The 25,249-nt window shown below is 42.1% G+C and overlaps 2 protein-coding genes across 3 annotated transcripts in view; one reads left to right on the top strand and one right to left on the bottom strand.

The window, feature by feature from the left end:
• The window catches only part of F8 (coagulation factor VIII), a 205,196-nt gene that overhangs the window by 138,456 nt on the left and 41,491 nt on the right, over nt 1-25,249 (top strand). Inside the window, exons 15-22 of one of the 2 annotated variants that reach the window (XM_003279331.4) lie at nt 2,623-2,776; nt 4,151-4,363; nt 4,650-4,878; nt 5,086-5,268; nt 6,960-7,076; nt 7,685-7,756; nt 9,181-9,266; nt 14,642-14,797. In XM_003279331.4, the coding sequence (XP_003279379.1) occupies nt 2,623-2,776; nt 4,151-4,363; nt 4,650-4,878; nt 5,086-5,268; nt 6,960-7,076; nt 7,685-7,756; nt 9,181-9,266; nt 14,642-14,797 (1,210 nt within the window). Of the gene's footprint in view, nt 1-2,622; nt 2,777-4,150; nt 4,364-4,649; nt 4,879-5,085; nt 5,269-6,959; nt 7,077-7,684; nt 7,757-9,180; nt 9,267-14,641; nt 14,798-24,572; nt 24,770-25,249 lie in introns of those variants that run through there. The other variant, XM_030806653.1, reaches the window with a different exon arrangement.
• On the bottom strand, nt 22,841-24,649 carry F8A1 (coagulation factor VIII associated 1). The gene has a single exon (XM_030806654.1). It carries the CDS (start codon nt 24,519-24,521, stop codon nt 23,409-23,411), a length of 1,113 nt encoding a protein of 370 aa, XP_030662514.1. The 5' UTR covers nt 24,522-24,649; the 3' UTR covers nt 22,841-23,408.

Below are 25,249 nucleotides of genomic sequence, written 5' to 3'. Positions count from 1 at the left end.
AACTGAAATAAAGTCTGTTGAATTGCACCATGAAGCTTTAAGTGAAGCTCTTCTTGGGGACAGTGTGGGCTTCAGTGTCAAGAATGTGTCTGTCAAAGATGTTTATCATGGCAATATGGCTTGTGACAGCGAAAATGACTCGCTGACGGAAGCAGCTGGCTTCACTGCTCAAGTGATTATCCTGAACCATCCAGGCCAAATCAGTGCTGGCTCTCCACCTCTGTTGGATTGTCACACAGCTCACATTGCTTGCAGGTTTGCTGAGCTGAAGGTGGTTGATTTCCTTCTGATTAGAAGCTAGAAGATGACCCCCATCGTGATTTTTATTGCTATGGTTTCTTTCTAATTTAGTCTTGAGGTCTCTCCCTTGAGAATGGTCGTAAGCCAAGATAGCCACTTTCTAGGAGAGTCCTGACCAGGGGGAAAGTTAAGTTTAAGTGTGTCAGCTTGGTGAGACACAATGAAGAAGTAAAAACAAAATAAATAGTGGAATAGAATACTAACAAGTACCTAGAAATAAGTCTAGCTAAAAATTTGCAAAATGTCTATGGAAAAAAACTATGGAAATTTACTGAGAAACTTTAAAGAGTACCTAAATAACTTTGAAGATATACCACGTACATGAATTGGAAAACATGATATTTGAAAATGTCGGTTATTCCCAAACTGATTTATAGATTCAGTGCAACCTCAATGAAAATCCCAAGACTTTCCTTTTGTAGAGCTCAACAAGCTGATTCTAAAATTAAAATGAAAATATAAAGTTTTACGAATAGCCAAATCCTTCTTGAAGAGAAAGAATAAGATGAGAGTAATTGTTGTATAATATATTGAGACTTATTTTAAAACTATAATAATTAAAACAATGTAGCAATTGGTATAGGGATAATCAAACAGGTAAATGAAATAGAATAGAAAATCCAAAACTAGTCTAACGCATATAGACACTTGATTTATGACAAAGGTGTCACAGAAGTAGTTTCAATAAAAGATGCTGGAAAATGTTGGTATCTATATAGATAAAACATTACATTGGATTCCTAACTCACACCATACACAAAAATCCATTCACGTTGCATTACTAGTCTAAAAGTGAAATATAAAATCATAAACATTTTAGAAAGAAAAAGTAAAAGAATATATTAATAACCACAGGGTAGGGAAAGAAAAAGAATTAACATCAAGATACAAAAAGCACTAGCCAATAAGGATTTTTTTATAAGTTCCACACATTAAAATCACAAACTTATGCTCATCAAAAGATAACATAAAAACAATGAAAAGATTAGCCACAGAATGGTAAATGTTTGCAATACATAACACAAAGGACACACAAAGGAAACTTATATAATAGATTTTAACAGGCTTCTCTGTGTCCTCCTTCTCCAGCAATCAAGGATATATAAAAAAGCATATCAAGGATATATAGGGCACTCTTTTGATTCAACAAGAAAACAGCAGATTATCCAAGAGAAAACTTGGCAGAAAAAAACTTGGATAGGTGCTCCACAAAAGAGGACATCCAAATGACTGCTACTCATAAGAAAAGATGCTCAACCTCATAGAACATCTAAAAATGTAAAAACACAGTCAATACCAGGTATTTGTAATACTTTGGAGCAAATGGAACTCTCATACATTGCTAACGAAAATGGAAAATGGTCCAGCTGCTTTGGAAAACAGTGTGGCAATACCTACCAAAGCCAAACACATGCATACCTAGTAATTCCACCCTTATATATGTGCCCGACAATGCACATATATGTTCACGAAAAGATATGCACCAGAAGGTTATAGCAGGCCCATTTGAAAGTGCCAAAGATTATAGCGACTCAAATATCCGTGATTAGGGTATATTCATATACAACAGTAGGAATGAACAAACTATAGCTACATATGATAATACAGATGAATCTCACAACCAGAATGCTAAGTGAAAGAAGAAACAAAAGAATATATGTAGTATGTTTTATTTACACACTTCAAAACAGGCAAAACTAAACTATATTTTTAAAGGATGTATACATAACTGGTAAAATTATGAAGAAAAGCAAGTAAATGATTATCATAAAGATCAGAATAGTGGTTACCTTCAGTGGAAAGGGAGAAAGTATGATTGAAAAGGGACATCCAGTGAGTCTTGTGGATTGTTGGCAATGTTACTGATCTGGGTGGTGATTGCATTTATGTACCAAAGGCATTTGTGTTTTATGCACTTTATTGTATATGTTTTAGTTCACAATTTTTTTAGTTCACAATTTTAATAGGGCTTTAAAAAGTAAAAAGAAAAGAGATCCAGGGGCTTGACCATGGGACTCTCTTATATTTGGAGTATGTTCATAAACTCTACATTCATTCAACATTCGACAAATATTTTTTGAGCACCTACTTTGTGCCAAGCACTGTTACAGGTGCTGGGAATACAACAGGGGACAAAATAGACAAAACCCCAGCTTTCATGGAACTTACATACTAATAAAGCTTGGCAAGAGTATTTCAAGGAAGATGAAGTGGTTAACTATGCAAAATGCTTCTCAGGCACCTAGGAAAATGAGGATGTGAGGCATTTCTACCCACTTGGTACATAAAATTATTGCTTTTCCTCTGCTTTTTTTTCTCCAGGGCTCAGAGTGGCAGTGTCCCTCAGTTCAAGAAAGTTGTTTTCCAGGAATTTACTGATGGCTCCTTTACTCAGCCCTTATACCGTGGAGAACTAAATGAACATTTGGGACTCCTGGGGCCATATATAAGAGCAGAAGTTGAAGATAATATCATGGTGAGTTAAGGACAATGGAATTACAAGAAAATTAATTTTATATATTTTTTTTTGCTGACTATAATGTATTCCCACTTTTGGAAATTTTTAAAGTATAGAAAAATAATTCCATAATTATTTTTCCTATGCATTTTTCTCCTTACGTATTCAAATTATACCATACAGAATTCTGATTCTTGTTTTTTTACTAAATATCACGTCATAAACATTTCTTAACGTCATTAAAAACACTTCCTATGTATGTTTTTAAAATACTGCATAATAGTCTATTATATGAATTTATGGAACCATAGTTTATGTAACCATTTGTTTTGAACAATCTTTTAGACAGTTTCTTTTTTCACTATATAAATAACGCTGTAATCACAACAGTTTTTCTAAGATGAAATTCCAGAAGTGCAATGTATTTGAGCATCTTAAGAGTTTTTCTTATTAATCATTTGGTAATGTCCTTTGCACATTTGTCTTTCATGGAGGAAGTGCTTCTCTTATTAATTATGTTACCTTATATATTAGATAGTAAACCACTGAACATTTTAATGAGAAGTACTTTTTCAAGTTTTTGTTTTCTCTTAATTTTATAAATGATGGTTTTTGAAATAAAACAGGTTTTAATTTTTAGGTAGTAACCCATCAATCTTTACTTTTTGACACTTTCATTGCTTTTATGTTTATAAAAATTCCTGCCTATCCAGAGATTTTTTTTAAAACACCTATACTTTCTTCAGTTTTTCTCTTACAGTTTAATTCTTTACATTTAACTTTTTAATACTTCCTGTAGACTAAAAGTTATTTTGGTGCATTGTGTGAACCAAAGATCAAAGTAGTTTTATTTTTTTCTGAAAATATCTATTCATTGTTTCAATTAATTGATTGTTTATATTAAGGATGTAGAAGGATCTAAAATTATGGAATTGTGGGCAATTTTTGCCTTACATTTTATTTTACTTTCCATATATTCTATGATAAATATGTATAATTTTTAATCTGGAAAGTAAGCCTTTTTTTAAAAGATAATATGCATTCATTCTAGAATTTGTCATGAAGAACCTTAACTTACATATCAACTCCTGGCATTATGGTCTCTTATAACCCCTGCAGTAACATTTTCCCTTTTACTCTGGAATTGCTTTTAAGTGTTTAGGAATTTTCTCCTTTGCAACTTTGAGTTCATGCCTTAAATTTAGAATACAAAACCTCCTCAGGATTAGGTTTGGGTTCTAACAGCATCCATCTTCTGTACCACTTCTTCCAGGGTATTAAAAACTTTGATAAAGACCAAAAGACAGGTATTTCTTTTAGGGATGTAAACCCTAAGGACCTTAAGACCCTAGAAGATTATTCTTGCTTTTTTTTGTCGTTATTGTTCTGCAGGTAACTTTCAAAAATCAGGCCTCTCGTCCCTATTCCTTCTATTCTAGCCTTATTTCTTATGAGGAAGATCAGAGGCAAGGAGCGGAACTTAGAAAAAACTTTGTCAAGCCTAATGAAACCAAAACTTACTTTTGGAAAGTGCAACATCATATGGCGCCCACTAAAGATGAGTTTGACTGCAAAGCCTGGGCTTATTTCTCTGATGTTGACCTGGTAAGCAGGTGTCTATTGTGCTGACCACTTTTTGGTTTAAAAGAAATGGTCTTTGTGTGCTAAGAATTTTGGTATTTATCCTACGTGCAATGAGAAGCTTTAAATAGGAGAGTTGATGATTATATTTGTGTTTTAGAAATGTCATTCTGGAATCTACTGAAGAGGATGGATTATATTTTTGGAAGATGGGAGGCAGGTTGGAGTGGCATAAAAATTGATGAGAAATCCACTCTGGTTCATAGGTGAGAGAGCTTATACTCATAGGATTGATGTCTTCCCTCCCTAGGAAAAAGATGTGCACTCAGGCCTGATTGGACCCCTTCTGGTCTGCCACACTAACACACTGAACCCTGCTCATGGGAGACAAGTGACAGTACAGGAATTTGCTCTGTTTTTCACTATCTTTGATGAGACCAAAAGCTGGTACTTCACTGAAAACATGGAAAGAAACTGCAGGGCTCCCTGCAATATCCAGATGGAAGATCCCACTTTTAAAGAGAATTATCGCTTCCATGGTAATATATTCCGCATCCAAACATTATCACTGTGAAATGCAGATTGCACTTTGACAAATGAGACTTGATCCAGGGACTTGAACATTGTATTTATTTAGAGTATATCTGTGGGAGTTGAATCCTCATAGATGTCAGTTTTTTTGGTGGAGTGGAGAGAAAGAAACTTATATAATACATTTTAACAGGCTTCTCTGTGTCCTTCTCCAGCAATCAATGGCTACATAATGGATACACTACCTGGCTTAGTAATGGCTCAGGATCAAAGGATTCGATGGTATCTGCTCAGCATGGGCAGCAATGAAAACATCCATTCTATTCATTTCAGTGGACATGTGTTCACTGTACGAAAAAAAGAGGAGTATAAAATGGCAGTGTACAATCTCTATCCAGGTATGAGCTTGTTTGTGCTCTTTCTTCTACCTACCCTATTTGTTGAGTACTTACTTTAAGCAGACAAGCTCCATGTTCTCAAGTAATACTTTTTCAAATGCTTTTTAAACCGTTTGTTCAAAGCAAATGAACAAGATAATTTCAGATATAGAAAAATTGCTAAAAAGGAAATAGAACAGAATAAATGGATAATTAATGTCACAGTACTTTCCTAGGGAAAAGGAATTTATTCCTTTATCATTTACCATCTCAAATCCCATAGGGCACCAGTAGTCATCCAAAGAGTGATTTGTTTATGTATGTAACCAGTATATTGATTAAGCACTACTCATAATGTTGATCACAACACAATTTTATTTTGGTTCTCCACTGTCCCTTTAAAATAGGTTTGGCCAGGTGCAGTGGCTCACACTTGTAATCCCAGCGCTTTGGGAGGCCAAGGTTGGAGGATTGCTTGAGGCCAGGAGTTCAAGACCAGCCTGGGTGACAAAGCGAGACCCCCGTCTCTACAAAAAATAATTAGCCAGACATGTGGTATATACCTGTAGTCCCAGCTACTTCACCTACTTGGGTGGCTGAGGCGGAAGGATTGCTTGAGTCCAGGAGGTTAACACTGCAGTGAGCTATGAAAGTGCCACTGCACTCAAGCCTGGACAACAGAGCAAGACCCTGTCTCTAAAAAAAAAAAAATCCAGTTTAATAGTGGGGGTAAACTTTCCTTATTTCTTCGTAAAAATTCTGATAAGCCCTGTCACTTTTCTGCTCACCCTTAAGTAATAAACAGGACTAAAGTCACTTTATATCACAAATACAGTTCAAATCAGAAATTACAGTGTCCATCCCAAGATATTAATGAAAATTCTGAACTTGATTTAACTTCAATCTCCCCTCCTCCAACTTGAGCCTGCATCAGGCTGGAAGTCTGCATTGGAAAAGGGAGACATGGTTGAGTCCTCTGTTTCTGTACCCTGTGATGATCGTGCTTCCCCACAACCCCTTTATAGCTGCTGTTTTGAACTCCAACATGGATAGGTTAAAGGTAAGGGGATAAGATAGTTCTTACCTATTTAGAGCTGGCACCATTCTTGTAACACTGTTTGTGCCTGGCAGTACTTAAAGTTGACTCTTTCTCCTGCAGGGCACTTTCAGGGAACTCTTTAGAGACTCCCTTACGTGACTGTCATGAAATCCCCTTGACATGGTTTCTTCCACCTTTATTCTGGGTGGTCACTTGTGACTCATTTCTCAGCCCTCAGTGTTCACCTGCAGCTTCTTGTTGCTGGGGTAACTACCCTTGTAGGCAGCCCTAGTGGACTGGATCCAGAGGGAACTCATCCTGACTTATCTGTTTCACAGAGTCCACATCTGGCCAATGGGAAACACGCCTTTTGCTCAGAAAGACCCTGGGAATGTAGGTCAATCATAATGCAGTAGCATTCTCCTGTCCCCACCATCAAAGAATTCAGTCAGCCTGTTTCTCATCTCCTGGGAGGAGGGGAGTGGTCAGAACTCAATCTCCACGATCCCCAACTATAAGGGTCACATACTAAGCACTTTGCGTTTGAGGGGTCCAAAAGCAGTGGAACTACCAAATTTGGTAGGTCTACTCTGATATTTCACATAAACCAATGTATCTCATGCTCATTTTTTAGTGAAAAGAAGTAATTTCTGTTCCTTTTGGTTTTTATAAGGTGTTTTTAAGACAGTGGAAATGTTACCATCCAAAGCTGGAATTTGGCGGGTGGAATGCCTTATTGGCGAGCACCTGCATGCTGGAATGAGCACACTTTTTCTGGTGTACAGCAACAGTGAGTAGCAATGTGGGCAGAGGTTCCCTACCTACTCAGCGTACTTCTTTACAGCTCTCCTCCTTTCTGGAATGGTTGCTTGTGTCAGGAAATAAATACAAGCTTACATCATTACCAAATTTAAAACGAATATTGCCGGTAGAAATCATCAGAGTTCTCAGAGGAAGGCAGATATACTTGAATCTTTGAACACTTTGTACCTGAAGCTCTAAATAATTGACCAAAAAAAAAAAACCACCTCATTTTCACAACTTGGTAAAGCTCGAAGATCTCCAGTAGCAGATTTTGGAATTTAATGTTGATTTAGTTACCAGATAACTTAGAAATATTACTTGGAAGAGTTTGGAGATTTAACCCTAAACAAGAGAGTCACTGGTCTGTTTATGTATGGACCCCAGTTTCTTCAGCTGTAAAATGTGAATCATTCCAGCACCTGTTAGGATTAATTAAATGAACTAATACAGTGAAACATTTAGTACAGTTCTGGGCACATTTAAACACTAAAAAATATTAGCATTTGTTGACGTTCTCCCATTTTCATTGACTTACACTTGAGAAGCTGAATTTTGTGCACTTCTAGTTACTGTGTTCCACCTGTTTCATTTCAGAGTGTCAGACTCCCCTGGGAATGGCTTCTGGACACATTAGAGATTTTCAGATTACAGCTTCAGGGCAATATGGTAAATACTATTATTTTTGCTCCAAGAACCTGGGCTGATTATATCTTTTTTTAATAACCTGTTGGAGAATCTCAGATAACGAATCCATCTCCATGCTTCTATTAGTTCTATTCCATAAGTACCTCTCAAATACATCTCCTCCTCTCCATTTCCCACTGTGGCCATCTTAACTCAGGTCACCATCATTTCTTACCTGGGCAATGACACTGCCTCCTTAAATATCCTCCCTACCTTCAGTATTTCTTCCTTGAGTCAATTCTTTTCACTGTAGCAGGAAGCTATACTTTCCTATGAGCAGTAATGGTAAAGTTTGACTAGGATCTATAGAGAATTCTCAAAAATTGTTTTAGAGCACTACTGCCCACAGGCTAAACGCAGCACACTGCCTGTTTTAGTATGGCATGTGAGCTATGAACAGATTTTCCATTTTTAAATAACTGACAAAAAGACGAAGACTATTTCATGACATGTGAAATTATAAAATTCAAATTTCAGCATCCATAATAAAGTCTTATTTTGGAACACAGCCACATCCATTAATTTACTTATCATCTATGGCTACAGCAGCAGTAACATAGTTGCAACAGAGACCATATAATATGCAAAGCCTAAGTGATTTACTCTCTGGCCCTTTACAGAAAAAGTTTGCCAACCTATGTTGTTGTGGGGTAAAAAAATTCTCTTGAAAAAGAGGCTTAAGAGTTTTACACCAAAATAGTAACATTTTTCACTAGGTGGATGGGTTACATTTTAAAATTTCTTTTGTTTGTATTTTTACTTATTTTTATTTTTACTTTTCATTTTCTGATTTTTCTACAATGAACATACATTGTATAATAAATAATAGGCGGGGCACGTTGGCTCACGCCTCCCAGCACTTTGCAAGGCTGAGGCAAGCAGATCACCTGAGGTCAGGAGTTCAAGACCGGCCTGGCCAACATGGTGAAACTCCGTCTCTACTAAAAATACAAAAATTAGTCGGGCATAGTGGTGCACGATTGTAGTCCCAGCTACCCAGGAGACTGAGGCAGGAGAATTGCTTGAACTCAGGAGGTGGAGGTTGCAGTGGGCCAAGATCACGCCATTGCACTCCAGCCTGGGTGACAGAGCAAGACTCCATCTCAAAAAGAGAAAAGAAAAGAAAAAATAATATTATTATTTGGTAGTGTTGGTAACAAATTGCAGTATCAGCTAATTAGAGGTGCTAACAATTAACAAAATTATAAATTTTAGAAAATAAAATGGACAACAAGGATAAGCAATATCCTTAGATAGTAATTGATACTGGTATGCCATAAAGCCTTTATGTTTTTCTCTATTTTCACCACAGCTTAGATTAACCTTTCTCAAGACAATAATTTTATTCTCAAGTGTCTAGGACTAACCCAGCTGAATTTAATCTCTGTTTCTTTACTTGGGCAAAGGACAGTGGGCCCCAAAGCTGGCCAGACTTCATTATTCCGGATCAATCAATGCCTGGAGCACCAAGGAGCCCTTTTCTTGGATCAAGGTTAGAAAATGTAATCAGTAATGGGAAATGTATCACATTCGATCAATTGCATTACTTATTCCTCTTGTAAGCTCAAAGGATTCTATGAATACGAGAAAACCAAAGAACAGAATGCCTTATGATTTGTACAAAAGCAGTCATGAACAAAGAGATATGGTGATAGAATTGAGTATACTGATATGTCCTATTTCTGTATTTTAGTCCTTCTACTGGGATTAGAACATCTGAATATTTTCTATAATATTGAACTCGTCATCTCTCAAGACAGTATATGTTATTATTAGATGCTTCCAACTGCCCACATGTCCTTAAGTACTCCAATCCCCTTTATTTTAACATAAAACAAATGGTTCAAAAATGCAAACCACATGTGTAATTTTACATTTTCTTTTTTTTTATTATTATACTTTAGGTTTTAGGGTACATGTGTACAATGTGCAGGTTTGTTACATATGTATCCATGTGCCATGTTGGTGTGCTGCACCCATTAACTCGTCATTTAGCATTAGGTATATCTCCTAATGCTGTCCCTCCCCCGTCCCCCCACCCCACAACAGTCCCCGGAGTGTGATGTTCCCCTTCCTGTGTCCATGAGTTCTCATTGTTCAATTCCCACCTATGAGTGAGAACACGCAGTGTTTGGTTTTTTGTCCTTGCGATAGTTTACTGAGAATGATGTTTTCCAGTTTCATCCACGTCCCTACAAAGGACATGAACTCATCCTTTTTTATGGCTGCATAGTATTCCGTGGTGTATATGTGCCACATTTTCTTAATCCAGTCTATCGTTGTTGGACATTTGGGTTGGTTCCAAGTCTTTGCTATTGTGAATAGTGCCACAATAAACATACGTGTGCATGTGTCTTGATAGCAGCATGATTTATAGTCCTTTGGGTATATACCCAGAAATTGGATGGCTGGGTCAAATGGTATTTCTAGTTCTAGATCCCTGAGGAATCACCCATCAAAAAGTGGGCAAAGGACATGAACAGACACTTCTCAAAAGAAGACATTTATGCAGCCAAAAAACACATGAAAAAATGCTCATCATCACTGGCCATCAGAGAAATGCAAATCAAAACCACAATGAGATACCATCTCACACCAGTAATTTTACATTTTCTAGTAGCCACGTTTTCAAAAATGTGAAATTCACTTTAATAATACATTTTATTTAACTCAACATATCTGAAAATACTATCATTTCAACATATGATCAATCAGGCCCCTTCAAAGGCAGACAGATGGAAACTCTTGGGTCTCTTCCATGCCTCACAAAAGCTGAGGGCAGCTTGGAAGTGCCTACTCAGCCTCTCCACCTAAACATAAGGCTAGATGCCTTCTAGAAGCCCAAACAGGAAATGGAGAAAACATTTTGGTTTCCATCTTTGCAAATAGCATGTCTATTAATGCCACAGCATTGTTTTGTAGACACTGCCAATTTTGACTCAATCTGAGCTGCTGTTTACTAATCCCTAAGTATTTTTTGTTTGTTTGTGCTCCTGCCAAACAACATGTTATGTTCTTCACCTTGTATTTCTATGGTTATTTTCAACTTTAAATGTATCCTTATATAGAGAACATGTTTATCTATTTGGCCACCCTGTGTCTGTCTGTGCTATTTAATTTTTTGTAATAACATTCTCATTGGGGAGGGGGGAATTATATCTTCCTCACTAGATACAACCTGATAAGAATAGTAAATAGAGTGTCCTGTCTGTGCCTAGCCAATGAACCCTGAACAATATACCCTGTTGTTTCCACTTACTAGATTTGGCCCATTGTTTCAGCTTGCCGATCTTCAGTGTCCCAAAGTATTTCCTAGTTTTTCCAGTTACTGATTTGATCAGTAAACTTTGTAATACTGCAGCAAAGTCATGATCAAAATATTGAAGTAGACAAGACTTCCTTAGTATGTGCACAATACAAATCAAGCTGTTAAGTCCTCACTACAACCTTGTGAGGTAGACGTTACTATCATCTTCATTTCAGATAATGAAATTGAAGCATAGAGAGGTTATTTTGGCCCAAGTCACATGGCTAATAAGTGACTGAGCCAAAATTCAAATTCTGATAGTTGGGCTCCAGAACCCTAATTGGTAATCATTGTACTACACTGTTTCCGGAATGCTCCCTTTAAGTTGACAACCCTCTATTAACTGTCACTGTTTACTTGTGGTAATTAAACCAGTTACAAATCCACCTAGTTATGTTATCATCTACCGCTATTAAATCGCCTTATCTTCAAGGTGGTTTTTGCCATCTGTCTTACTAAGGTCCAGCTAGACTTTTTATAGATCTCGTAACTTTATAAAATAAACCATGGAGATGGAGTTGAAAGGGGGTGCTGACAAGGAAGGGAGTTGGAGAAGGCATCTATTCTCATGATAAGGCCTGAAGAGTGCACAACAGCCTGGCCCCAAGACACAGGAGCACTGGGCTGGCTTGAGGAGCACCAGGTGACTAAGACCAGGCAATGCACAGGGGGAAGTCAGCAGGCCCCATGGAGATACGCAGCTGCAGTGTTTGTACTTTTATACAATGAAACTCATTACAACCTTGCTTACTTCCTAATAGAGAGATGTGTCTTGTGGTTGCACTGAAACACCTGGCTGGGCCCATAGGTGAAGCTGTTGAGTCTGTAATTGCCAAACTGCTCCCAGGTGCCAATTACAATGTGGAAGAGGCACAAGAAGATGAAGTAGATAAGCCTGGCAGTTTGTCAAGCATTCATCAGTTGTCAAGCATTTGTCAGTTGCAGAATGTAGGTAGGCTGCCAAGGCTTTATTGTAGCCTGGTTCTATTGCGGCTTTATTCTAGCAAGGCTGCTAGAAAATACAGTAATCACTGGTCCAAGAAAGAACTCTTATACTCTATCTATATGAAGAAACAGTAAAAGTCAATTCAGTAGAAGTCATGATTTTTGTGCCTGGTGCTTTCACTTTTTTATGCCACAATACCAAGAGGTTAAAATGAAGTGTCTTTGATTGGGAAGACCATCTAATCTGGGAAAAGACAATGCTGCAACTTCTGAAGACCTTGACACTCTGTCCTGTTACCCTGCTTCATTTTTCTCCTGCACTTATCACTACTTGATGCTATAAACAAATAAAAACATGTGATATAAGGTCTATTTCCCCTACTCAACTGTTGTGGGCAGCAAGCCACCCAGGCGCCGAGGCAAGAGACCAAGGACACGAGCTGTTCCAGTATAATAAAATATAAAACAAGAATAGTCATACCAGATATAGATCTTAGATATGATTGTATATGAATATCATTAATCATTAGTTGGTAGTAATTACTCTTTATCCCAATATTATAATAATCCCCGCTCTATAATCATAACCTAGGAAAAACCAGGCCATACAGAGATAGGAGCTGAGGGGACATAGTGAGGTGTGACCAGAAGACAGGAGTGCAAGGCTTCTGTTATGCCCGGACAGGGCCACCAGAGGGCTCCTTGGTCTAGCGGTGACACCAGCGTCTGGGAAGACGCCCGTTGCCAGGCGGACCGTGGTCTAGCGGTAGCAAAAGGTGTCAAGGAACAACACCCGCTACTTAGCAGACCAGGAAATGGAGTCTCCTTTTCCCTGGGGGAGTTTAGAGAAGACTCTGCTCCTCCACCTCTTGTGGAGGGCCTGACACCAGTCAAGCTTTCCCACAGTTATCCGGAGGCCTGACCATCTCCCTGTGATGCTGTGCTTCAATGGTCACGCTCTTAGTCCACCTTCGTGTTCCATCCTGTACACCTGGCTCTGCCTTCTAGACAGCAGTAGTAAATTAGTGAAAGTACTAATAGTCTCTGATATATAGAAATAATGGCGTAAGCTGTCTTTCTCTTTGTCTTCTCTCTCTCTCTCTGCCTCGGCTGCCAGGCAGGGAAGGGCCCCCTGTCCAGTGGACACGTGACCCACGTGACCTTACCTATCATTGGAGAAGACTCACATTCTTTACCCTGCCCCTTTTGCTTTGTATACAATAAATAACAGTGCAGCCAGACATTCGGGGCCACTACCGGTCTCCACGCATCAGTGGTAGTGGTCCCCCGGGCCCAGCTGCCTTTTCTTTTATCTCTTTGTCTTGTGTCTTTATTTCTACACTCTCTGGTCGCCGCACACAGGGAGAGACCCATCAACCCTGTGGGGCTGGTCCCTACAAACTGTAAGTTCCATGAGGGCAGGGCTTTGTTTCTTGTTTACTACTCTACTCCCTGTACCTAAAACAGTGCTTGGCACATAGCAAGTGCTAAAAAATGTTCTTTGAATGAGTGTATGAATGGAACTTACAGTCAGCTGAAGGAGACAGTTATTAAGCATGAGAGTCATGACCAGTCCAATTTGTGTGTGTCAGGCATTTGTGAAAACATGCTAAATTTGACTTGCTTGTTAGGACAGTAACTGATACTTCTAATGTTCTTGCAGTCCATGACCTCTTCTTTAAGAAGTGTCCATTCTGTACTACTTTCCCATTATTCACTCATTCATTCCAAAGCATTTGCTATAAAGCAGTATTATACCAGATACCATATTAGGTGCTGGGGCTAGAGAGAATATAAAAGCTAACATCGATTGAGTGTTTAGTATGCGCCAGGCACTGAACTCAGCACATTACATGTATTAACTCTTTAACCCTTATGGCAGCCCTTTGAGATAAAAACTAATATTATCTTCACTTTACAGATAAATTGAGACACAGAAAGTTAGGTGACTCAAATGGGTTCATTGCCTTAAGGATCTCAGTCTAATAAGGAAAGCAGAAAAGCAAAGCAACCTTATAATATGGTGCAATAATTTGCTATAATGAAGTTATATACAAAGTGAAGTAGAAGCGTAGAAGAAGCAGCACTAAATTTGTCTGGGCGAGTCAGAGAAGGCTAACCAGAAAAAATAGTTTCTGAACTAACACTCGAAGGAGGTGTAGCAGTTCATCACTGACAGTGATGTTGGGGTGGGTCTGGTTTCGGGAGAGGGGAGGAAATTGGCTTTGGTCTGAGGCTGAGGTGTGGGCAAAGCATTAGCTTATGTGGGTCCATTAGCTTATGTGACTCCACAAAAGGTGTGTGTGTGTTTGTGTGCGTGTGTGTGTGTGTGTGTGTGTGTATGAAATGGGGGCTCAATGATTTAGTAGTGGTTTTGTTTGTCAAGAAGCAGGCTGGGAACTCAATAAGCATCTTTCTATTCGTTTCTACTGTGTATCCCACAGCTTCACACACACATGCACATTTCAACATTGGTGACTGCTTCACTTGCACATCTAAGGTAATGATGGACACATCTGTAGCAATGTAGAGTCTTCCTAAGCTAATAATTAGTTTCAGGAGGTAGCACATACATTTAAAAATAGGTTAAAATGAAGTTTTATTTTAATTGGTAGGTGGATCTGTTGGCACCAATGATTATTCACGGCATCAAGACCCAGGGTGCCCGTCAGAAGTTCTCCAGCCTCTACATCTCTCAGTTTATCATCATGTATAGTCTTGATGGGCAGAAGTGGCAGACTTATCGAGGAAATTCCACTGGAACCTTAATGGTATGTAATTAGTCATTTAAAGGGAATGCTTGAATACTTTAAAGAATTTTGGCAGATTTCAGATATTGGACAAACACTCTTAGCTTCTACAAACTTAACTCCAAAAAATAATTTTTCACTTATGAGCAATAGGAGTTATTACGGACGTATCAGCAAAAATGTAGTAGTGTCAAGGCTCATAGATGATAGAAACGAAGAGATGCTGTATTGACAGAAATATGTGATTCAGGACTATGTGGATTGATGATTGTGAGCTTGCTTATGGATATCTAGGTTTGAGGTTATAGTAGGACAATCAGGTTGAAATGTCCAGCAGGCAGTAGGCGAAAGACAAGTTTAGGGGGCAAAACCATGGATGGAGATGAAGATTCATGACTTCCACATAAAAGGATGGGTGAAACTTTGGGAATTGCTGAATTCTCTAGAGGTGAGCTCAGGATCCTTAAAGGCTTAAAACCTCAGCGTTATTGTCTACTCTTCCCTCATTTTTATGCCCACAAATCTGGTCAATCCTTTATTTGTAATGCCTCTCACATCTCTTTCTGCTGTTTCCATTTATACCGCTGTTGCCACAGCCCAGGGTCCCATCACCTCACACTTATCTATTGTATTACATTCCTAACTAGTCTTCCCCCGTTTCTAATCTGTTCTCCAATAAAAGCTGCACATCATTTTCAGGATAATCATCAGTTGCCTACCTGAAACTTTTCAATGTCTTCCCATTGTCTTCAGAATAAAGTTCAAAGTCTTCAAATGACCCCAAGTAAGATAACTTTTGTTTGCCCCTTTAGATCCATTTTCCTGCTTCTCTACCCTGCTTCTTGTTCTGTGAGGTGAGCTTGTGTAGAATACAACAACAGGCTACCTTGTCCTCCAGCTTTTGGTTGGATTTCACCAACAGGGAGCACTGGCAAAAGATTGGCATATTTATTCTTCTGACTTTCTGCTTGTAGAGGAGTTCACTGTATCTCCCCACTTAAGGTCACTGCTTCCCTCAGAGTGGCTTTTTCTACCTGTACTAGTTACTATTGCTGTGTACCAAGCCACTTCAAAACTTAGTGTCATAACAATGACCATTATGTTTTGCTCACAGATTCTGTAGATCAAGACTTTGGGACACAGTGGGGATGGGTTGTTTCTGGAGCCTCAGTTAGGATTAACAGCTGGGTGCTAGAATCATCTGGAAGTTCCTTCTCTTGCTTTTCTGGTGGTTGGTACTGACTGTCAGCTAGGACAGAATCTGGGGCTGTTGAAAGATGTAACTTTACATGGATTTTCCCTGAGGCCTGGGCTTCCTTACAGCATGTTTCAAGGTAGTTGGACTTCTTTTTGTGGGGGGGGGGACGGTGGGGGGAGGACAGAGTCTCACTCTGTTGCCCAGGCTGGAGTGCACTGGTGTGATCTCGGCTCACTGCAACCTCTGCCTCCCGGGTTCAAGTGATTCTCCTGCCTCAGCCTCCTGAGTAGCTGGGACTACAGGCTCATGCCACCACGCCCAGCTAATTTTTGTATTTTTAGTAGAGACAGGGTTTTGCCATGTTGACCAGGCTGGTCTTGAACTCCTGACCTCAGGTGATCTGCCCACCTCAGCCTCTCAAAGTGCTGGGATTATAGGCGTGAGCCACCACATGCAGCCTGTAGTTGGACTTCTTACACGTCATTTTAGGGCCTCCAAGTGTGAGTGTTACAGTTAACAAGGTGAAGACTACATAACCTTTTCTGACCGAGTCTTCTAAGTTATGTAGCATCACTTTTGTCAACAAAAAGTGTTGAACTCCATAAAATAGTTGAAGAGATTTATTCTGAGCCAAATATGAGTGAGTATGGCCCATGACACAGCCCTCAGGAGGTCCTGAGAACATGTGCCCAAGATGGTCAGGGCACAGCTTGATTTTATACATTTTGGAGAGGCTTGAGACATCAATCAAATACATTTAAGAAATACACTGGTTTGGTCCAGAAAGGCGGGACAACTCAACCTGGGGGCTTCTGGGCTACGGGTGAATTTAAACATTTTCTGGTTGACAATTGGTTGAGTTTGTCTGAAGACCTGGGATTGATAGAAAGGGAATGTTCAGGTTAAGATAAACATTGTGGAGACCAAAGTTCTTTTGAAGTCTTATAGTGGCTCCCCTTAGAGACAACAGATGACAAATGTTTTGTATTCAGATCTTAGTTAATCTCTTTAGGATTGGGAGAGGCTGGGAGAAAAAGATCTAGCTATGTTAATAGAGATTCTTTACAGATGCAAATTTCCCCCCACAAAGAACAGCTTTGCAGGGCCATTTCAAAATATGGCAAAGAAACATGTTTTGGGGTAAAATATTTTGATTTTCTTCCTTGTCTCACAATGTTATGCCAGAGTCAGGTTGGAAAGAAAATCATGACATATAAGGTTAAATAAAACCCATCTGATGAGAATTTATGATTTGTAGGGCATGACTCCCCAGACCCCTTAGATAGGAATTTGGGCAAGATAAAAAAAAATCAGAGTTTAGTCCTCACTTTCAATACATTCTATTGGTTATAAGCAAATCACATATCCACCCAGATTCAAGGGGAAGAGACATACACCCTAATTTTTAATGGGAGAAATGTTAAATAATTGGTGGTCATTTTTTAAAGCCACTACAATAGTCTATCCAATTCTCTCTTTCAGGATGTTTCTCTCTTCTGATCCTTTCAGGTTTAGGGATTGTCAACAAACAAAAAGTTAAACCCTGTAAAATACTTGAAGAGATTTATTGTGAGCCAAATATGAGAGACCAATGGCCTGTGACACAGCCCTCAGGAGATCCTGAGAACATGTGCTCAAGGTGGTCTGGCTACAACTTGGTTTTACCCATTTTAGGGAGACATAAGACCTAAACCAACAGATGGAAGATGTACATTCATTGAGTTTGGAAAGGCAGGACAACTGGAAGCGAGGCGGGGCTTCCAGGTCATAGGTAGATTCAAAGATTTTCTGATTGGCAATTGCTTGAAAGAGTTAAGTTATTGTGTAAAGACTTAGAATCAATAGAGAGGAACATCTGGGTTAAGATAAGGGGTTGTGAAGACCAAGGTTTTGTCATGCAGTTGAAGCCTCCAGGTAGCAGGCTTCAGAGAGAATAGATTGTAAATGTTTCTTATCAGACTTAAAGAGTCTGTTCTATCAGTCTTAAGGTCTGTGTTGATGTTAATGCTGGTCAGATTTTTCTGAATTCCAAAAGGGAGGTGGGTATAATGAGGCATATTTGATCCCCACTTTCCCATCATGGCCTGAACTAGTTTTTCAGGTTAACTTTGGAATGCCCTTTGCTGAAAGGAGGGGTCCATTCAGATGGTTGGGGGGATTAGAATTTTATTTTGGGTTTACAGGATGGTAATACTCTGTTCCCACCCTCCTAACCAGTATCTTTATTAAACCTTCCACAAATTATCCTAAATTCCATGTTTTCTGTTCCTTGCAGGATCCCTTGTTTCATACAGTAATTGGTGCTAGAAGAAACCCCAGGAAACAGATTTTCAAAATGCAATTCTAAGGTTATGTTGCTAATATATTCGAGAAACACAGAGATAACATATTTGCCTGGGAAGAAAATGAGCAGTTAGGGAATCCATGACATGTGTTAGTATTATAGTTTCTCAGATTATAACCAGTGATACTATGGGATGAGTTGCAGATAGCAAGTAAGACACTGGGGAGATTAAATGACAGTGGCATTTAGTCACTGTGGCAAGAAACGTAGCATTACCTGATTGTAGAGTGGTCTGTCTTCTTACAGCCCTAGAGGGCATACACATGGAAAAAGAAATGAAATGTTATGAATATATACAAAATAAGAACACTGATGAACATACATGGAAAATCAGGATGCATGCATAGAGCTTTTGAGGAATCCTCCATATCCTGTGGTTGTAGGCAGATACGACTTAGGGGCTGAGCATAAGTTGCAGAGCTGCAGTGACAATTAAATGCTCAACTCCACCAGATCTATTATGCTGTGGTAAGAGTACCGGTGGGAAGGAGTGAAACTCTGAGGCCTGAGATGGAGGCATTTAGGCAGACATGGATGAGGCTGAGAATTGCAAACCTCCAAATTCCCCTGAACCTCCTTTGCCTGAGGAGGCAACCACTCCCCAGTCTCTGAAACAGTCATCCCTCTTTTGCATAAAAGCCTTTCAGTGGCTATAACTGGGATAGGTGCCTCACAAACCAGTGACTGTTCTCCTTAGAGACCCTGTTTGGCCACTACGAAAGCCAGGCGAGTCACGGAAAATAACAGCAGATCATCACAAATTTAATCAGGTGGTGATGCCAAAAAACAATTGCAATTCCAGATATCATATCTCTGTTGAAGCAAATTTACACAGCCCCAGGCGCCTGATATGGAAGTATTGACCTAGAAAATGTTTTTTCTTCATTTCCATACATTAGTAAAATCAGAATACATTTGAATTTACCAAGTAGGAACAAGAGTATTAAGTTTACTGTCCATGCATCAGGGCAATGTTAGCTCTTTTGTTTTCTATCATAATATAGACTCAAGGGACCTCAAACATCTTTACATCCCACAAGCACCATGCCTGTCCATTACACTGATGACATTATGCTGACAGGATCTGGTAAACACGTAACAAATAAGCCTATCTTGTTCTTGACTTTAATGAGAATGTAACCTGTGTTTCACTGTTTAATACAATGTTCACTGTTAGTTTCAAATACTTTTTATGATATTTAAAAAGTTTTCTCCTATTCCTATTTTATTTGCAATGGCAACTGAATTTTATCAAATGCTTTACCAGCATCTTTGACATGGTCACATTTCTCTTTTGTATTGTCAAATTATACTTAACATTCAATAGTCTGCTGACAAGAAATTAACAACCCACAGGGGAGCAAAGTGAGAGGAGGTTAGGAAGTAAAGGCCTTGATTTATAGCATTGGCAGATTTCCCTGACATAAATACTACTCCCATCATGCCTGGCCCCAGGGATGGGAAGAGATGCTTACTTACAATTGGCTCTCACAGACCAGTGCAAGAGCACTACTGTGCTCCATTCCTGGGAAAACTTTCGTCAGTCATAGTGTGTTAGTCATTTAAAACTTAGCTGGATCCAATTTGCCAACATTTTATTTATAATTTCTATATCTATATTCATGAATGAAATGGGTTTAATGTTTTCAGTAGCTCTACTTATCAGGTTTTGGCATGAGGGTTATATTAAACCTGAAAATAAAGTGGGAAAGCTTCCATTTTTTTCCATGAAACTATCGCTCTAGAATAGCTTATTTAATGTAGGAATCCAGTATTTAATGAGAGTAAATGAAAAAGCCATGTGAGCCATGTGCTTTATTTAGTGAGAGATACTAGGCTATATTTTCCAATCCTTATATGATTATTGCTATTCTCATTTGTATTGCCTTGAGTATATGTCTGCAAATGTGCACATTAGACTCATATATCCCTTCCTGTGCCATACAGCTATATCTGTATACATACATATATGTCTTTTCTCCTTTTTTCCCTTCTGTATCAAGAGTTGGCAAGTGTTTGTCTATTCTATTAATTTTTCAAAGAATCAGCTCAGTTTTAAACCCAAACATGGTTTTGAAAGAGCTGTTTCTAGTTCATCGATCTCTGTTCAAAACTTTAAAAATTCTATTTTCCTTTCTTTTGGTTTGTTTCCTACAATCTGGAGGTGAATGCTTAGTTCACTTATTCTTCAATCTTTGTCTTTTAACGATAAGGATAAATTACTTATAGTTATTAACTACTCTCATGAGGTTCATTCCTTGAACAGTCACTGAGAAACTACTATGTTCTGGGTTCTAATTCAGGGGTGGGCAAACTATAGCCCCAGAATTCGGCCCATAGCCTGCTTTTGTACGGACTGTGAGTTAAGAATAGTTTTTACACGTTTAAAGGATTGCAAAGACAAACATACAAAGAAACAAAGAAGACTGTGCAACAGATACCATCTGTGGTCTGTAAAGACTAACACATTTCTATCCGGCCCTTGACAGAAAGAGTCTGTGGGATGCTGGTCTCCTCTAACGGTGGTAGAGACGCCTACACGGTTAACATTAATCCTTGGCACCAGAATCCTCAGCACCTAGGAACCAGATCTTGCCTAATACACTAATTTCAGTCTTGACCACCTTCCTCCGGCGTAGCGGTTCTCAAACGTCTTTGTCTTTGTACTATTCACGTATAAAATATTCTTTCATAAGCAACATTTCTCCTTTTGGGAGTACCTCATAATGGGGAGAAGGGGAACCCCAACAGCCTTTAAGGGTTCACTGCTTCGCTGCCACCATTTCCGACGGTTTATGCTGTTGTAAGTGTGAATTTGGAGTTGTTTTCAAGTTAAAAAGCAAACTAATCATGTCCTCTGAAAGTATTTGCTTTTGGCATGCTAGAAATCAGTGTTGACTTTTGATATTGATGTGATACATTACGAGGGAATTCTCAAAAATGCTGAAATCTGGCCTCGGCCCAGTTATCACTGCTCTTAAGTTTCTGAGGGAGATACATGAACGAGCCCACGGCAAATGGAAAACGAGGAGTTTTCGTGTTTCCTAGAATTATGCTCAGATACCCACTACTGGACTGTCTGGTTATCCTTCCCCTCACCTCCCTGATGCAAGGAGTTTGGACCAGGGGCCTAAGGAGGCTTCTCCTGAAGCCCAAATCCCAAACTGGTCACCAGTCATGCTCCGTAACTCCTAAACCTGACAAGAAGCCAGCCGGCCGGGTCTGCAGCCCGGGTTAAGAGGAGCATACCAGGAAAGAGCCAAAGAGCAAAGGAGCATGAGCCCTTCAACCGCTTTTACAATAATTTGGGCCAGGCGTTCAGGGCTCTGTAGGACCCTTCCTGGCAGCCAAGCGAGAGACAGAGGAATGATGGTGGAATGGGCCTCTCCTGTGCTTCCCATTACTTCCACACTGTCGAAATAGAAATAGAAGCAGAAAAGAAACAGCCTACAAGTCCCGCCCATTTTGAGGCACTCAACTCACAGTGACAACCCTCCACACCTCTCCCCTGCAAAAAGACGCAAAACAAAAACACCTACTCCAAACTGTGTCCTTACGTCTCAGCCCCGAAGATCAGTATTGTGTGCAACTTCGGCCCAAAGGATGCATTTCCCCAGGGTTGAAAGTTTGAGAAAGAGGCTATATTCTGAAGAGTTCTTGTTGTCACCATCAAAAGGATTAAAAAGACGCAATAAATAAGAAAACAGCCTAGTTGGGGTGCATGCTCCATTTGAGCCAGAAAGCCTTGGTAACTTTAGTGTTTTCAAACGGAACGCCATCCCGCTTTGGGGGAACACGGAGGCTGCCTTGCAGTCACGTGATCGCACACCACCAAAGGGCCACCACTCTGATTTCACCTACTTAACTAAAAGTTGCAGCAAAATCCCTATTACAGGCCAGGCGTGGTGGCTCATGCCTGTAATCCCAGCACTTTGGGAGGCCGAGGAGGGTGGATCATTTGAGGTCAGGAGTTGGAGACCAGCTTGGCCAACATGGTGAGACCCCATCTCCATCAAAAATACAAAAATTAGCCCAGCGTGGTGGTGCACGCCTGTAATCCCAGGTACTCTGGAGGCTGAGGTAGGAGAATCGCTTGAACCCAGGAGGCGGAGGTTGCAGTGAGCCGAGATGACGCCACTGCGCTCCTGCCTGGGCGACAGAGTGAGACTCCATCTCGGCAAAAAAAAAAAAAAAAAAAAAAAATTCCCTATTACAAATAAAAGCTGTTGTGATCCAGACTGCATATACCTCTGGGAATAGAACCAGAACCGTGAATTCCAATGCAAATCGATGCATCGGCACCAGACCCGCTGCACTGGATGTATCTGCATTGCAGTCACCTGAGTACGGAGCACATCATAGATGATCTCTGCAGGTTCCTTGCCCACATAGGAGGCGTAGTGAAATTTCAAAGGAACGAATACCTCCTGGAGCCCAAAGAGCTATCTGGTTCTGCTTTTGGCCTCCTGACAAGCAGGTAAGAGAGTCACATTTTACAGACGACGGACACCAAAACCACACATGAGGAGTACAAGAGTAACTTTATCATGGATTTAGGGCTGTGGTTACAAGGAAGCTGTAAGGAATAAAATGACTCCCATGAAGACGTACCGTGCGGACGAGTGGAAGGAGAAATTTGGCCATTACAAAGGCACAGGAATATGTTAAGAAATGAGGGGCAGGATGAAGTCATCCAGGGTAGGTATTTAGAGGGAGGGCGCCGTGCAAAATAAAATCCTCACTATGAAACAAAGGCGGAGGCAGGAGGCCGCGTTGGGTGGAAGCAGTGGAGGAAGGAGACGAAAGGGATTGTCATTTTCATGTCGTGGCTTTTTAGAAGACAGCCACGTCCTCTACCCTGATTCTATCAAAATGTGTTCTTGGGATGCTGGTAACGTTCAGCGAACGAAATAATTCCTATGGCGGCAGTAGGAATAACAAAACGCAGAAGCGGGAACGATGTCTTTTTATTCCTCCCCAGACGCAAACGTGGGTGCATGAGGTTTGGTAACAGGCAAAGTCATCTGGTGAACGTGACTGATGCAAAAAGTCCCGGCCTGGGCAAAAAGTCATTGGGTGAATGGGATGGATCAGACTCCCTGTCCTGAGGGGGAGATGGTTTCTTGCAGAACGAGGTGAAGGAGGTGGTTCTGCTCAGCAGTCAACAGTGGCCACATCTCCACCTGCAGCGACTTGATGGCGTCCGTGTCCTTTTCATGGGAAGCCATGACCAAAGACTGGAGCAGCAGAAAGAGCTCCTCGGGAAGCTGGCCGCTGCTCTCCTGCCCGTGGCTGTCAAAAGCCTCCCAGGAGTACTTCTCCAGGGTCTGGGCGTGCTCCGGCAGCAGCTTGGCGGGCGGTGGTTGCAGGAGGAGCAGCAGCAGCACGCGGGACACCTCGCAGCGGACCAGCACGTCCGAGAAGGCGCCCAGGGCGGCGGGAGAGGGCGCCGCCGAGCCGGAGTTCGGAGGAAGCAGCGCGGCCGGTAGGGCGGGCGTCGCCCCGGGCCCGGGCAGGGGCCCCGGCGGCGGGGGCGGCGGCAGTGACTGCACCGGGTGGCTGCCGTGCTCCCGCGCCAGGCGCTGCATGCGCGTGAAGACCGCCAGGGCGCCGGTGTAGTCGCGCGCCAGCAGCTGGCAGGAGGCGGCCTCGCCAAGCGCCTGCAGCGCGGCCAGGGGCAGCTGGGGCAGCTGGAGCTGGGCGGCGCGCTGGAAGTGACCGGCGGCGGCGGCCGGCTGTCCCAGGTCGCGCAGGGCGGCGGCCAGCTCCAGGCAGAGGGCGGCGGCGGCGGCCGGCTGGCCCAGCTCGAGGTGCAGACGCACCGCGGCGCCCAGAGCGCTGGCGGCGGCCTGCAGCGGCTCCCCGTAGGCGGCGGGGCAGACCAGGCGCTGGCGCGCATCGCGCTCCTGCCGCAGGAAGAGGCGGGCGGCCTCGGTGAGGGCCAGCGCCTCCCCGGGCCCGTGGAAGAGCGCCTGCTGGCAGCGCGCCACCGCCAGCTGGCACCAGGCCGCGTACGGCAGACACTCCTGGGCGCGCAGCTCCCGGCCCAGCTGTCCGAACTGCTCGCCGGCCTCCGCCACGTTCGGCTTCCGCAGGAACCGCTTCTTCAGCTTGTTCGATACCAGCCGGTAGCGGGCCAGGAAGTCCCCGGCCTCGGGTCCCGGGCCGGCGCCGCCGCCCAGGCCTGCCGCCGCTGCAGCCATGCTCGCCGCCCCAAGCACTTCCGGACGCGCTGCCGCAGCGGGCGGGCGGGCGGGCGGGCGAGGCGGGGCGGGGCGACGTGCCCTGCGTCCCCCTTGGCGGGCTGCCGGCGTGCCCGTGCCCGCGCCCGCGCCCGCTCCCCAGCCCTGGTGACATGCAAAGAGCGGGATCGGAGGCGGGGCCTGGCCGGGCTGTGAGCGGCGTATGCAAATCGAGGGTCTCGGGGATGCGGATCCAAGACCCTGGGAAGGTACGCGGGGCCTGGCGGGGCACCAGCTGCTGCTAGCTCGGCTGCAATGCAAATGGTCTAGGTTGCTAAAGGCATCCCACAGCCTCTCCATCTGAACATGACCCAAACTAAACTCGTGACCCTAGTTCCGTGTCTGTGCAGCTCTGGACTGTTTCCCCCCACCACTCACTCCTCCATCTTCCCGTCCGGGGCCCCTTGCCAAGCGCCGGGTCCACCTCTCCGTCCCCACCCCGGTTGCCTTAGAAGTCCGGCCTGTCGCTACACTGCAGTCATGGTCTTGAGGCCCACCCGCCCCCACGAACACCATCATGCTGAGGACTTTCCTGGGCAGGCCCTGACTTGCTCGGAACCAGCGGGGGTGTCCCCTTCCCACCCAGGGCCACTCCCCTGCACTGTCACCGGGAGAGACTGCTCCTCTGTGCCATCCCTGACTCCCACCCAACCCCAGACCCCCACCACCTCTTCATCCCTCCAGCTGTG

Source organism: Nomascus leucogenys, chromosome X, assembly GCF_006542625.1.
Source record: "Nomascus leucogenys isolate Asia chromosome X, Asia_NLE_v1, whole genome shotgun sequence".
Lineage (NCBI taxonomy): Eukaryota > Metazoa > Chordata > Mammalia > Primates > Hylobatidae > Nomascus > Nomascus leucogenys.
The sequence above is the reverse complement of the archived record's forward strand: the minus strand, read 5'-3'. Positions and strand labels throughout refer to the sequence as shown.